This window comes from Ochotona curzoniae, unplaced genomic scaffold (genome assembly GCF_017591425.1).
Source record: "Ochotona curzoniae isolate NIBS_2020 unplaced genomic scaffold, NIBS_Ocur_1.0 contig_3520, whole genome shotgun sequence".
NCBI classification, from domain to species: domain Eukaryota; kingdom Metazoa; phylum Chordata; class Mammalia; order Lagomorpha; family Ochotonidae; genus Ochotona; species Ochotona curzoniae.
Genome location: NW_024465894.1, coordinates 25,360,035 through 25,375,827, shown reverse-complemented (window position 1 = coordinate 25,375,827; position 15,793 = coordinate 25,360,035). Strand labels below are relative to the sequence as shown.

Genomic DNA, 15,793 nt, shown 5'->3' with positions numbered 1-15,793 from the left:
CCCCAGCTGGTGTGGGCATCTCAGAAGTGACTCACTACATACCAGGGTTCTCTGCCTCTCAGATACATTTAAAAAACATTTTTTAAAGAACCACCAATTTGCAAGGGTCTTCCAAAGTTCCCTTAACTCTCAATTTTGCCTCGTTGAAAATTCCATAACTAATGAGTTGCTAAGACATCGCTCTCTATTTAAATGCAAATTCATGTTAAATCATATCACTCATTCTATAAATATTCATGAGCAGCATTATGGAAATGTCTGTATCTGTCCTAAGGCACTTATTTTCCATTGCTTAGTATTTGATATCTTCTCTGTTTCCTAATAGACCTTTCATTCCAAACAGTCCCAGAACAAATCCCAATTGCTCCTCCCTCCTTAGCAGCTGACCTGGCTGCTGCAGCTAAAGAGTGCTTTTCATTGATGCACTATGTGAGCCATGGAATTTGTGCCCTGTCATGGATGAGTTCATCAGCTTTCCACACCAAGCCCTGCAATCATGTCCTAAGCATGGCTGATTTGGGGGTCGGTGGGTAATGCATCAACGATCTCCATGTCTCAGGTACCTCCTCTACGTGAGGGGGACTCAGAATTCAGTTCCTGGGGCAGAGCAAGCAGGCAAGAGATAGCCATTCCCATCTCTCCTTGTAGGTTAAATCCTAAACAGTGTGACTGAGGAGCTGGTGGGGAGGTGAAGACAGAGGCATCTTAGAGCGCTTGACATGAGGCGGTGTAGAAAGCTGTCCAGCACAGGGGCATGACTGAGTGGCCTGGTGAGCCCTTGGAACATGTGTATGTGACTATAAAACATGCTGTAACCTTGGAATGTGGACATCAAAAGGGAGAGAGTCGGTGGCTGCTTTTAAAAATGCCCCATCTTCTCAGTAAACCACTCCAAACACTGTTTCCTCTACCCCACTGGGCAGCTTGTCACTGCTAATGTGATCCTTGGGATTCTCAGCACCCCACATCCTCTTGATCTTTTCTAAGATCTCTCTGCCCTGGGTGTGCTGGAAACAAAATGTTCTGTGTGCTCTCTGGTGTTTAAAATAACCAGTTGGGTTCCTGCTGCTACTCTAATGCCAGGACCTCTCCCTCCCTGCCCCCGCCCCTTCAGGCCTTTCTATGCCAAGGAGAACACACAGAGAAAAGGGGTGAGGAAGGGGTCTGAGCCACATTCCTAGTCCATTGCTGGCATCCTTCATTCAGTAAGTTACATTTTTCAGAGACTTGGTGGTACATCAGAAAGTTGGTGGGGAAAGAAAAAGTGGAATTAAATGATCAATTTATCAGGGTGCAAAAAAAAACAACCCCTAAAGCCCGTGAACAGTTTTTCATAGTATTTGCTATGATCTCGTTCAAGATCACTTGTAGGCATGGATTTCAAAAATATTTGGCCCCTAGTTTGGGCCAAGTAGTTAAGTTCATTTTCCATGAACTTTTTGGTATCCCCTCTTATCAATTTCTTAAATTGTATGAAATGTTTTGTGAAAGAGAGGCATCCCATTTCCGGTAGCAAGAACCACATTTTTTTTTTCAAGAAATGCAGATCCTTCCTGAAAGTGTGTTTAAGATCAGCCGGTCTGTGTTCCGAGAAGGGAGGTATGCTAAGTAACTTAGGAAGAAGGCAGGAAGCATGGATACTTTGATCCACATCATTTCAGGACTGAGAGATAGGAAGTTGGTCACCTCGTGGCTTCTGGGCACATCCATGTCTCCCCTGGGAGCAAGTGAGCTTTCAGAGTCCAGAGCAAACAGAAGGGGGCTCTGGGGATTGACCCAGAAGCTTGTCCAATCATCTTGTTCGCTCAATCTTACAGAGGAAAAGGCTTTCTTATTTTTTCTTCATTTTCTTTCCCATTATTTTCTGTTTTCTTTTACGTGCCAATGGACAGAGAAGAAATTCTGCCTTTCCTCTCCCCCTGCCCCATTTCAGAAGGTCAATCCAGTAGTTTCCACCATCCATGGTTCCTTCTGGGCCTCGGAGACACTTGATTGGTCGCAGGCGTATTTTTGGAAAAGCCACAGATCATTGTTTTTATTAGGGTACGGCATCGCTTTGTAGTAAGATGCTTTGTGTTTTATTTGCTTTCCTTCCTCTGCCCCAGCTGTTTTTGTTTTTGCAGCATTGGAGGGAAGGTTAAAGTGCTGCTGACCTCTGCTCACCTCGCCTATCTCTCCAGCCCACAGAGCTGGAAATCTGAACGAATGGAATGGCAACATCTAGACCAGAAGCTGGGGTGGGCTCACCCATGATTTTGTCCACCTGGTAGAGAGGATGAGGTGGATGGGGCAGATGGCCTCGAGCTGAATGAGTGCTTTGGAGAAAATAGCTATTGAGCAGTAGGTCTCCCTAATAAAATGTGTTGCTTGAGAACTTCAGCAGTCAGTAAGTGGAATTATGCTAGGACATACTCACTCATGCCAAGGAAGAGGTTGCCATGTGTGTCCTCCTCTTATTTTCTACATCTAACCCAAGAGCATGGTATAGCCAGGACCTAATTAGGCACTTAACACAGGGAATTTGCAATCTTAAGTATGGACTAGAAATGGTGGCTTTAAGTTTTAAGGCTTTAAGTTGTCCAGGTCAAGTTCGATTCTTAATCCATTTAGCTTCAAAGCCCATTTCTTCTCTACACACACACACACACACACACACACACACACACACACACACACTAGCCTTCCCAGAGAACTCAGAATATAGCAAATTTAACACTTCTGTGACCATTCTGGAAGTTGACAAAAGAGACTGTGACACTCAGCAACCATCGGACTCAGAGTCAGTGTGACTGCAGTGCCCAGTCTCCAAAATGCCTCGGGCCAGCCTGGCCCGGCCACTCCTTGCAAGGGGTCATGTCCTGCCAAATGTTCCGTCTGCTTTTACAAAGCACACTGCAAAAGCAAGGATCTCAAAGGACAACATAATTAATAAAATCGCTCACATCCTGTCTAGATGAGGAGCGTTTTATATCTACAAATTCCCCCTCTGCCCTCAGGCTCTCCAAGAGTATGAGAATGTTTCCAATTTTAAAAGAGGGAGCAAGAGAGTAATTGAAAGGAGCTGTATCTTGGCCAATCCAAAGGATCTCAACAGGATTTATAGTGAGGAAACAAGGTGATCACCAAGTATGTCACCATGTCCCAACAGTCATGCTGTGCTAAGCTTCAGAGAAAGAATAAGACATTCAGTTCTCACCAGTCAGACGCCCTGAGAATCTATATTAGGAATATTTTGATCAGGTCTCAAAGGATCTAGAGGCAGCGAAGTGATAATGTAAATTGGTGATCCATTTATGTGGGTTAATCAAGGCAAAAGGGACAGAACGGGCCAATTAAGTAGCTGGGGCAATCCAGTGATAGATAGGCATTAAAGGCAAGTGCAAAGATAATGCCACTGGGAAAATCAGTTGAAGTCATTCGTGCATTTCCAGACCAGGAAATACTTCTAGTCCTGAAGGGAGAACATTTAAGAATCACTGGGCTGAACCCAGTGAAGTTGTGTGATCACTGTGCAGCCAAGAATCAACATAAGAGGCGAAAGGTTTAGCCTTATCTTTTGAAGTAGGCTGCTCTCTGTACACATGCTTGTTTCCAAGGTGTATTCTTCAGCATGCTAAGACATGTCTATACAACAAAATGTATACGGAATACCTCCCACTCCCTGCTAACTTGCAGCCAGTCCTTCCCAAGGATACCAAACTAAAGATTATGAATACACTCACCAGCTACATCTTGTCTGCTTCCTGACCACTCTGTTCTTCCAATTACAGCAATGCTGCCTTCATTTCCTAAGCCTGGCACCCTCTCCTTTGGCTTTTCCCCTGGCTAATATGTTCTTGTCCTCCAAATCTCAGATCATTCATCTTTTATTGATCCTTGGATTTGGTCTTAAGGTGAGTCATCAAGGCAGCTCTGTTCATCAGAGTTACAGTGTCCTATCTGTTCGTGTAATTATTTGGTTAATGTCTGTCTCTCCCACTAGGATGTAAACATTTCTGCTTCTATATCTCCCTGTTATTTCTGAGAAACCTCGCACTGCCCACTTCCCATCCTCATAGGCTGTTACTGCTTCTACCAATTAACACCTTACTCTATTTCATAAATCTGTTAAGAAACATTCATTTGTCTTTCAGTTGTTACTCATACTATCAACTGTTGGATATTTCTGAATTTTCCACATCCACGTTCTACTAGCAAGAGGATCTGAGAGTTTAATACATCTTTTTTTTTTCCACTCTATGGTACCCTGGACAACACCCAAATGGGCTTTGATGGAATATCCTCCATCAATTGGCTTGATCAAGGTTTGTGATATTAAGGGGCCTGGTTCCATGAATAAGGACAACAGACAAAATGCTTTCCCCATGATGATCTTGTGAGGTGTTGACAAAGTTGAACAGGGATCTTCTGCGAGAAATCAGGTTGAGTGAAGAGAGTAACAGGAAACAAGAAAGGATGTGCAGGTATTATCTTAAACTAAATCTACATCCCTCTGTGTATATTAGGAACACAATTAAGATGCAGTGGTTAAGCCTGATAAACAAAAACAGACAAAAAAGGCTTGAGGGAATATGTGCACTGTTTTAGTTGCGATGGACCCTATGGAAAGCATAACAGATGACTGGATAAAGATGGGACCATTTTGGATCCTATATACTAGCTCACTCTTACTGCTGGCATGTTTCTGGTGAGGTCTGATCAATTTCATGCCTGTCTCATTTCAGGGGTGCAGCGAGTACAGCAACTTACAAAAAACACGATATACTTCCGACAGAGACTGCGGGAAATGGGTTTCATTATCTATGGCAATGACTACTCCCCTGTTGTTCCTGTGCTGCTTTATATGCCTGGTAAAGTCGCGTAAGTATCCAAGGACTCTCAGAGTCATGCCTGTACCCCAGGCTGACCCGGGCAGGGTGGCTCTTTCAAGACTGTATGCTTGTCAGCAGGGCTACGGGATGACGCACTTTGAACAGACTGCTCAAGTTTAGAATCCGGAATACAGATGCCACCTGCCAGCCCATCGGTAGGACTTTTTCAACATGGCTTACCCGAAAGGATTCAGAGGCAAAGGCCAGCTTCTCACAGGCTCTGTGAACATGGGATAATCACTTCTATCCCCCAGTCTCAACTGTAAATTAAGGATGAATTTTCCTCTTTCTTTAGACCCACAGTCTTTTTCAGGCATAACTTCTGAAAGCCTTCTCTCTGTGCTATCTCCCACTGAGTGTTCATGGCCACCCTCAGAAGAGGAACTCCTCATTTATTTTAAGCATGGAGTAGCTATGACTTTGAGCAGTTAAACAACTTAGCCACAGTCAAACATGACAAGCAGTAGTAAAACTAAGCTGGAAAAGGTAAACAAGCTTAGGTTCTCTCTGAATCCTGTGTTCTTGACACCAAATGTTAATATCTTTATTATAAGCCGATCACGGCTTGTTTCCCACTGATTGCAACACTAGAATTCTGAAATTGAGCCCTAGCAATTGCAAAAAGATTTAAGGAAAAAAAGAACTTTTTCATTTTCACACAGACAAATCTATATGTGAGCCACTCCCCAGATACTATTTCTGTTTTGTTTTAAGAAAATTAACTCCAATATTTTCTAAATAGAAATCTTTATTTGGGTTTCTACCCAAACACAGCATAGGAAGTAATGTTAAACATGGTATTTCTCAGATGCCAGGGGTTGTAGCCCATTGGCAGCATAACGCCTTTGCTGAAACGCCTCCGTTCGTTAGGTTTGACTCTCTAACAATCAGAATGGTGGAGTATTTGAAGGACAGAAAATGTGCCGGCGTTAAGAGGTGTAGGCCCTGTGGTGGAGAACTCATGGGGTAAAACTGAGTTATAAGTTCCCTAAAGACTGACCCTTTGGAGCATTCTTTTGTGTCATTTTACCACAGGAAAATAGACAACTAAAACGTACGTGAGGTTTTTAGCGTGCCCCTTGTTTATGACTCTAAATTTAGAAAACAGTGTTTGGGGTGTCCAAGAAGATAGTGTAAGGCAGGAATATTGCACAATGCACAACTCTGTGCCAATGGCAGGGAGGGGTGACAGTGTGATTCCAAGTAGAAGACAACCCAGAACCCTTCCCCATCTGATTTTTGGAAGGCACAAAAGGAAACCAGTGTTTATTCAAAGTGGTTTGGAAAATGGCGTGTCCTGAATGAAAGATTTGAACCTTGATATTTTATCGCTAAATAAAAAAGGCACCGAATATAAACTTGTTTAAGATGAAAATTTAGAATGTTGGCCTGGAGGCAGCAGGGAGTGTGCTCATTAGTTTCAACTCTGAGGGTGGAAGCAGAATTTCTCAATAAGTTGAGAAAATCAGTTTGGAAATCCATGAATAGTGAAGATAAGTGCACTGAAATTGGAAAAGTCAACATGACAAAAATACTTTATGTAAAAGTTATGTAAGAAGCTTAAGGTCTACTGACTTTGCCTTTTCCTACCTAGAAGAACCTGGACAAATTACTCAACCATCTGACTCTCCTATTTCTAACCAATAAAATGAGATATAACACTACCTGCTTCACAAGGTCATTGTGAAGGCTGAACAAAAGGAGATCTACACATCATCTGGCATGCTTCCTCCCCTCAAGAAACTCCTGTTAGTTACTATTAATAATATTGATCATACATATAAAATACTTAACCTAGTGCCTGGGTACCATATGCATTCTTCAATCTTTGACAACAACTTTGAGAGCAATCCAGAAAGTTCATGGAAAGGTGGAATTAAGGGATAAGTTTATTTGGGAGCAAAACTTCCTAATAATATATGCTTTCCATGAATGTTTTGAAGCCCCCTCATATTACTACTATTCTGCTACAATGATGGGAATTAATTTCAGTGGGATGCAGTGTTGAGTCTCCGTGATGGCATGGCTCTCCAAAATAATCCTTGCAGTCTTTGGTTACATGAATAAAAATATAACTTCCAGAAAAACATTATGTAAAAATTCTGCTACACCTCACACATCAGTTTTACTATACCAGACACTGGATGATAATATAAAGTATCTTTTAAAAAAAAAGATTCATTTGTTTATTATTGGAAAAGCAGATTTATGGAAAGAAGGAGAAAAAGGAGAAAGATCTACCATCTGCTAGCTCACTCCCCAAGTGACCACAATGGCCGAGACTGAGCCAATCCAAACTCAGAAACCAGGAGATTTGCCAGGTCTCCCACGCGGGTGCAGGGTTCCAAGGCTTTGGGACATCCTTGACTGCGTTCCCAGGCCACAAGCAGGTAGCTGGATGGGAAGTGGAGCTGCCAGGACATCAACCAGCATCCTTATGGGATCCTGGTGCTTGCAAGGCGAGGATTTAACCACTGAGCCATTGTGCCAGGCCCTGTCAGTCTTATTCCTTCCAATTTAAGGGGTTTTGTTTGTTTGTTTGTTTGTTTGCAAGAGAAACAAACATTGATACATTCTCTTTTTAAAGATTTATTTATTTATTTGAAAAGCAAAGTGATGGGATGGTTAAGGGGAAACACAGACACACAGAGAGGGGGAGAGAGAGAGAGAGAGAGAAGAAAGAAGAGGGCTTCTCAGGTGGATGTCGAGGGTCTAGGTAATTGGCCCATCATCTGCTGCTTTCCCAAGTGTAGTAGCAAGGAGCTGTATTGGAAGTGGAGCATCAGGGACTCAAACTCACACTCAGGTATCGGGTTCCTATCTCACAAGTGGCAACTTAACCTGCCACGCCACAAGACTGGCATTCCAACTCTATGCAGCCTAATATTGCTAGACTCCAGTGGTCTCACACCGAGGCTGGCATGATTATCTCCAGGTATAAATAAAGATTCTGAGACTCCTAAATGTTCCAACGAGTCAGTTTCTAGAAAACATCAGAAAACTGCTTTCTAAGACTCATCAGTGGTCGCGAGCAAAAGAGCCCAAATTTAAAGTCCTTTCCATTTGTGTCCTGAACAAGTTCTTTTCAACACATGACAAAGTTTTAGTCCTGGGGGGAATAAAAAGTCATGTCTCTTTAAGGCAACACTGTATCAATTTAACTCTCTTTGATGTCATCTTGGGTGATTATAAAGCATCAGTCACTATGATCGGGGGGGGGGGGGGGGGGGGGGGGAACCTAATTGTTTTAGTTACCTAAGGAAACTGTGAACAGGTTAGTTGCAAAAGGTATTGTCATTTGTCGCTGGCACAATGTATTAGCAAGAGCCTACCTGGCTGCCTGGCTTTGTGTCCTTCCATAATGCTTCTTCCGTTGGGAGTTTACTTGTAGAAAAGCCTGCGAAACAGAAAATCAATTGTAGAATTCAGAGCAGATGCATGTCTTTCATTTGCTCATTTAAAAAAATTTATGAATGAACTGTGATGTCTTCAGATTTCCACCTAAGCAAGAGCGAAAATAAAATCTGCCGTCAGGTATGCTTTTGAGCCAAGTCCTGTTACAACTCTATCCTAGGAATGTCCTGTGGAGTTTACAATAATGTGATTTCACCCATAAAACGTGCCCTCAAATCCAGAATGCACTGTATGTAACTCCTGGTGCAGAAACTGCATTTTCCATCCACATCCATGTTCTTAGAAGAAGGTGATGCATGAGACGGACGGATGGCTGCTTACAATTCAAAGCTAATTATTATTATTTCACATAGTGTAGTTTCTTTCAGCCTACGCCAGCTCTAATTTGCTCTGGGGAGTGCAAACCCACTCATTATATAAACACCCAATGCGATCATACACACTCCCTGAAAATGCTAGTTTTAGTAGCATACGTTTGAAACTCAGAAGTACGACAGTGAGTTCCTAAATTTGCCTAATGAATCAACAGCCATCTCCATTGTTCTCCGCTCTTTGGCAAAACTGGCTTCCTTTGGCACAAAGAGAAACATGCAGATGGAGAACAATGCCCCCCCCCGGGAGTACCCCCCCACACACACAGGCCTGTGAGCTCCTGTCAGGTGATGTGTACTCCAGCAATAAAAGCATTTGACTTGTTTCTCAGAGAGTTAGGGGCGCTCATCCTGGGCAGTTCCGTGGGCAGCCTTCCATAGGGTGATCAAGAAGGGGAAAAAAAAAAAACCAGCCTCTGTTTTCAGGCTTTCTCAGTGAGAAAGCTTCCTCCCACTGGAGCCTGCCCAGTGGGAATCAAAGCGCTGCTCTCACCTTGCCCGTGGAGGGGTGGGAGGGGACAGACAAGTTGTGCGTTTCTGTAGATCTTGCAGTCTCCTGGGCTTTGTGTGATACCCTGCATTCTGCGGGAGGCAGTCAGCAGGCAGAGGACTGGACAAGGACACTTCCTGTCCACATCTCGCTCAAGGATTCTGACTTCTGACTGGACGGTTTCTGTGGTGCTGTCAGCATCTAGGCTAAAATAATACACCAACAACCGCTTGGTGCCGAGAGCAGATCTAAAGCAGTGACTTCATTTCCGGGTACAGCCACTCAGCAATTAAGGCTTCCTGCAGAACCACAGAGCCCCAGTGAGGTGGCAGGAAGACTCGGTTGGGGACACATGCCTCTTTGTCTGACTTTGACTCTTAGCACAAGACATTTACATAAATTTTGAGCTGGATGCTTTAGAATCATTACTGGATGACACTGAAAAACAAAGAGACTAGGAGGATGAAAAGGAAGGAATCCTAGCTTGCAATGGCTGTATCCTGAGGCAGATACACAGTCACGTGACCCACACCTCACAGGTTGTGTGCACACAGCAAGTCCTCTGTGGGTGCAGGCTTCTTAACCTGCGTCTCTGACACACACCGGTTTAACTCAGGAGTGGGTTAATTATCAGCCCCGTGGCAACCTGGTTCATTCCCACCCTGAAAGTACTGTCTCTTACACCTGTTGCTTATATCTGATTTGCTGTTTCTTATATCCAACTTGATGGAAAATATAATAGTTGGCACTTGAGTGGCATATTGGCTTGGTATTGGGTCCTGAAGCCCCTCTGATCCTCAGACTGCAGTCACTGGAGCAGGCATTTCACGTTGTCATGAAGATACCAGTTGGGGAGCTTGCATCCCACAATGGAGAGCCTAGGTTTGTCCCTTGGCCCTGGCTCCCGACTCCAGCTTCCTGCAGGTGCAACCCGTGGGTGGCAGTGCATGTAGGTGTGGAAACCTGGGGCTCAAGCTCCTGGCTTCCAGGGTCAGCCTTACCCAAGCCCAGCTGATAGAGGCATTTGGGAATCTCCTGCTCTCCCTACCCCTCTCTCTTTGCCCTCCAAAATAAAACATTAGAAAAAAAAAACTATAGTCATTAGAGACCTCTTGAAATGCCCTCATTACTGAGATTAGTTTTTATAGAGATATGTAGATTTGTGTTTCATATGTGCGCTTTATTATGTAACTGCAGTGTATTAGTTATTGTTTTTTATTAAAGGAACCCTTCAGATGAAGGGTTTCACATCAAAGCTGACTTGTTAAGCTAGAGCCACATGCCACATACGTCAGCATTTCTGCTCCATTTCAAAGACTTAGTACCTTTAATTATCTAATGAATGTGTCAGGCCCCATAATGTCACACACTCTCTAACAAGCAGCATCAAGTGTCTGCCCATTTCTTTGTCAATTTTATTCGATAGAAGTTTAACTCCAATCATCTTCTACTTATTATGAAAAATAAAACTCAATCATAATATTCCCTTTCTGCAGGCAGGATAACTTGGTCTTGTCTCAGCTCAACTCATTTAAAATGTTGTGTTTTTGTTTGTTTGTTTTGTGTTTGCTTTTTCCCTAAGGGCTTTTGCGAGGCATATGTTAGAGAAAAAAATTGCGGTGGTGGTCGTTGGATTTCCAGCCACTCCTCTGGCGGAAGCGAGGGCTCGGTTTTGCATTTCAGCATCACATACCCGGGAGATGTTAGATACGGTGAGTACTACCCAAGCCAGCAGAGCTCCAGGCCTGGCCCTTTAGCTTCTGCGCAAGCCTATGCAATGAGGCAGCCCAAGGTTTTAGAAGTTTCTCTCTGGTGATTTAGAAAATCACTGAGGAAACTCACAGGGAAAAAGTAAGGGTGCACCTGCAGCTACTCAACAATGGGACCGTTTCAATAGACAGAAAATAAAATTAGTTCTCAAACATTGGAGTCAAGACAGTGTTTCGGCTCTACGGTAGCCAATTTTTCTGCTACTTACTTGTTCTGAAATGTAAAAACTGTTCTTACATGCCTTTAGCTGCTGTCATCTTTACATTTTTTTTTTGCAGCTAACAAATCGACCCTAATAAAACAGGATCTGCTTAGTAAATGTTGGAAAACCAACAGTAAGACAGATCTATATTTCATCAGCCAAAGAAAGATGGAAATGATTTAAAATCTGCATTTTATTGCCCTTTGTCTTCAATATTATGTTAATGCATAACATCAGAGAATTAAGTCATCCCAATCAGTTTGGGCTTAATTGTAAACACTATGGAGGGCTTACTATGCACAAACTAAGTGAAAAAGTCTAGGGAAAAAAATAGTGAAGTATGCAACTAATAATACCACGTACAGCAAATCAACCTTGAAAAAAAAATATAGTAGGGGACCTGATAGTTCACAATAAGCCAGTATGTGTTGTAAAAACAAATAGAACAGAGCCCCAAGTCCACAGTCACAAAACAAATGTCAAAGAAGATGCTTGGCCTGTTTTGAGCAGTTTACGCCGTGTATAGCTATAGAAATGTCACACCATAGCCCATTCATATATCCAATTATTTTAATACATTTTTTAAAAAACATGGAAAAATTTGGAACCATGAAGATAGGGATGAATTATTATAATGGGGGAAGTCATAGGCATGCCTTTTTATAAAGATTATGGAACATCTTTTCCAAGTTTCTTAACTAGTGCTGCCGCATAATCTTGCTATAATGAAACTACTATGACAAATGCATTACAGAGGATAGAGACAAGGGATGTAAAATGTAGCTGTTTGAATGAAATAGGAGATGGCAAACTGATGGCTGTAGGAACCAAAGAAACAGATCTATAAGCATTCATCACAAAGGCACAGAGCAGCCTTGAGCTGGTACAGCATTGGATGTGAGGGACACATGGAAATAGGGAATGGAAGGTGAGGTGTCTAGCTCCAGTAAACAGAAGCGTGGTGAAGTGGTTAAAGAAACAAACTACACAGTAAGGGCCAGCGCATTGTCAGTGGGCATGGGGGAATAAAGTGAGCATAGTGTGGGACCCATTGAGATGACTCTTCTATGGGCCCGTAATCAGAGACAATCAGATGCTGAAGCTGCAGGATTATACAAGGCCAGACATTCTACAATCTAGTCAACTGTGGTTAGAGCTGATGGGGAGAGAGATATGACAGCCAGTGAGAAGATCAGCCAAGGCAGATATCTGCATGATGCCCACATCCCTGAGTTCATACAAAATCACAGTCAAGGAAATAGACTTGGGGCTAACTAACATATGGACTGATGTTGTGTTAGACACTGCGAGAACTCCCGGGAGAAATGAGATCAAAATATCCGCCCCTCCAAAAAAGTAAAAGGAAAAAAGTGTAAGTGGAGTGACAGGGTGACAGGAAGAAGAAAGTACTGGATTTGCCATTGGTAGGAACCTGGTATTCCTTACAGTAGGAAAATGCAGGGAAAGGAAATAAGAATATAAAGGATAAAATGGTGAAGGGGATAGTTTGAATCTTAATCTCATACACACACATACACACAATGCCCCTTGTGTCTTAATTTCTTCACCATTATTACTCTAGGACCTAAACACGAGTATTTGCTGTGTACTTGTTACGCATCAAAATTTACTGAGTGACACATTTACAGCTGGGCTAATTCCAGGCTTTGAGATGATCCATCAGCAATGCTGAACTCTATTATTCTTCTTCATATCCCTCTCTGTTTTCCACCTAGGTCAGATATTTCCTTTATATTCATTAAATAAGTCATTTTTTTCTTAAAGTGAGATAACTTGATGGTTACAAGGAATTGGCAGGTATTACAGAAACATTGCTTATGAAGAAGGTCAAACTTAGAAACCCCAGCCTGCAATGGTTGGACACCTGCATGTGTTGGCACATCAAGGGAAGAAGATCATGAGAAGGCAGACTATAGGTGCACATGAGGAAAAGGCATAGCTTGGGTGTAAGCTCCTCAAGATGCCCAGAGCTGATTGATGGGCCACATAGAGGAGTCTGGTATTCTCAATGATTTAAGGAGCACTGGGGGGCCCACATAGACTCAATTCTGTAGGTATCAGATCTCATGATTCTTTTTCTAGGTTCTTAATTGCTACAAAACTGATTTGAAAGGAGCCCCAAGGCATCATCCATACAAATTCTTCTAAGCTTTTGGGATCATACACCCAACTCAAAGAAAAAAATTGAGTAGCTCCTTACTATGTACATGAGAGAAGGGTAAAGCAGAGGCCCTGTTGAACAGACAAGGCGTTAAGATAGCAACCATACATCAGTGGCCACAGAATGTCAACTACACCAGACAGGCGCACTCAGCACCCAAACATACAGGCCCTCAATGAACTGCTCATGCTAAGTGACGCTGGCAGCCAAATCAGAACACTACCTCCTGGGGCTCAGACACATGGACCAGTGCAGTAACAAGCCCCTGTCCTCTTTCACTCATTAAGATTCCCTGAGTTCTTCCTTACTCAGCTAAGGAACTCTGACTTACACTAGAGGTGTGTGCTGAGCAATATTTCTTTGAGCAGGGGTGGTTTTAACATGAACTGTTGTATTATGTATATTCTAAAATAGACACAAAAAAAGAAGTGAAAATTTGGACATAAAAATGGCCAGAAATCCTAGTAATTTCCTCTTGTTCCCTCCATGAATTGGTTCACACATTGGTTCACAATTGTGGGCATGCTGTTGCAGATCCCACCTTCCACAACAAGAGAAACTAACAAAGACAGACGGCATTTAACGTGTAACTGCTTTGATTTCTTTAGCCCTTAGATCAAAAAAATCTAGAAGAAAACTGAGAACACTTTAAACACCTCGAGTCCAATCACACCCCCCCCCATAAAAATAACTTTCAACATGTTTGTGGGTATCTTCCTCTTTTCAAATATAGCTCTTTATTTATTTGTAAGGCCAAGTGAGGCCAGGAATAGCTTCCATTTGCTGGCTTAGGCCCCCCTAAACACCCGTCACAGAGAGGGCTACACCAGGCTGGAGCCAGGAGCCAGGAATTCCAGCATGATCTCACACACAGCTTGAAGGAATTCAGGTGCTTGGCCATCACTTGTTGCCTTCCCACGTGCATTAGGAGGAAGCTAACTCAGAAACCGAGCAACTGAAACCTAAACAAGCACTCTGATACGAATTGCAGGAGTTCTAATCAGCATCTTACTTGGTTGAGCCTTGACACACACTCCTTGGAATCTTAACTGAGAGTAACTTGAAATATTGCTAAAAAGAAAATTCTGTGAGCTCATTAATCATTCACGCCAATGTTGACATTCACTTTACCTTTTTGTTGTGTTAGACCGTAATACTGTCTTGCTCTTTAATGAACCAGTTAAGACAAACAGACTCAGAAGGGTTAAAACAAAAGTATTCCAAGTACCATAGAATTTGTGGTATACTACAAGTAAAAATTACACTTTTGAACCTGTTGACTTGAAGTTGTTTCATCTGTACAACTGGGAATAAATTTACTCACTAAAATCAGAGAACTGAGGCAGGTGACTCCATGATCCTTTGTACGTTGAAGCCCTTTAATGTCATGGAGCATAGCGATGAGTCTTTAAAACCAAGAGTGGCATGGGAGGAATAGCTCCCAGAAGGATATAAGCTCATCAGTTCTCACAGCGATCCACTTTGCACTTGACCACGTGGCTTCGCTGTGTCACAAAGACGCGATTTCAAGTGCATTCTGCAAGCTTTTCTTTGTCTTCCACAAGAAAATATCTAAGTCACTAAATTTTCAAAAGTAAAACCTAAAGGGATAGGCTCAGGTCAGGTGTTGATATTCCTCTCCTCAAACTACCCCAAAGTAAACAAACATTCATAATGTGGAGCTTGACCATTAAGTGAAAGGAATTAGCAACTAACAATCCTTGTTGGGTTTAAAAACCACAGCCTAGAGATGCATATCTGGATCCCTTCCCTTAAAGCCCAAAAAAGCTGTCTGAATGAACTGAGGGACTCCACGAGGCTTGCCATTTACCTGCACCCTACTTGGGTTTCATGACTGATAGAAGGCCATCTCGTTACAGGTTTTGGAAGCCACTGATGAAATAGGTGACCTCCTGCAAGTGAAATATTCCCGGCACAGGACATCACCACGCCCTGAACTCTACGAAGAACCGAGCTTTGAACTCAACGATTAAGTTGCCTGGGCCTGAATGGCAGGACAGTAAAGAATGCCAGAAAGATCTCCTTATTCAGGGGCAAAACAAACAGTCCTTAATTCCAGACTGAGAAAACAGAGATATAGTCCCTGATTTAATCTTCTCTTTCAAGTTTTCTAGTAGAAACATACACACATCCACACAGATGCATACACACATGTACACACATGTACATTATGTGGGATCTTCTTTTCAGTGGCAGTGAGCCTACGTTTGAGCTGCTGTTGGGCAGCCTTTTTGGTCCAGATCCTTTCAGGGGATCCAACCGAATGAGAGATTTTGAATTTTAATTTTATAATCTCACGATGTGTTTACTCATTTCACCTGCAGATGTGAGGGTGCTGGATGGTATCCAACTTCCATGTTCCATCCATAAAAGGACCAGCTAGAACACATTATACCGGGGAGACTGCAGGCAAGAGGGAAAGAAACATTGCTTCTACAGTCTGCCACATGTGGACATTTTCCAAGGACAAGT

At 42.7% G+C, this 15,793-nt stretch overlaps 1 protein-coding gene across 1 annotated transcript in view; it reads left to right on the top strand.

The window, feature by feature from the left end:
* The window catches only part of SPTLC3 (serine palmitoyltransferase long chain base subunit 3), a 119,732-nt gene extending 104,347 nt beyond the window's left edge, over positions 1-15,385 (top strand). Inside the window, exons 10-12 of the mRNA XM_040981834.1 lie at positions 4,725-4,860; positions 10,729-10,858; positions 15,181-15,385. Coding sequence (XP_040837768.1) covers positions 4,725-4,860; positions 10,729-10,858; positions 15,181-15,294 — 380 coding nt within the window. The 3' untranslated portion in view covers positions 15,295-15,385. The remainder of the gene's footprint in view (positions 1-4,724; positions 4,861-10,728; positions 10,859-15,180) is intronic.
* Positions 15,386-15,793: the final 408 nt, after the last annotated feature.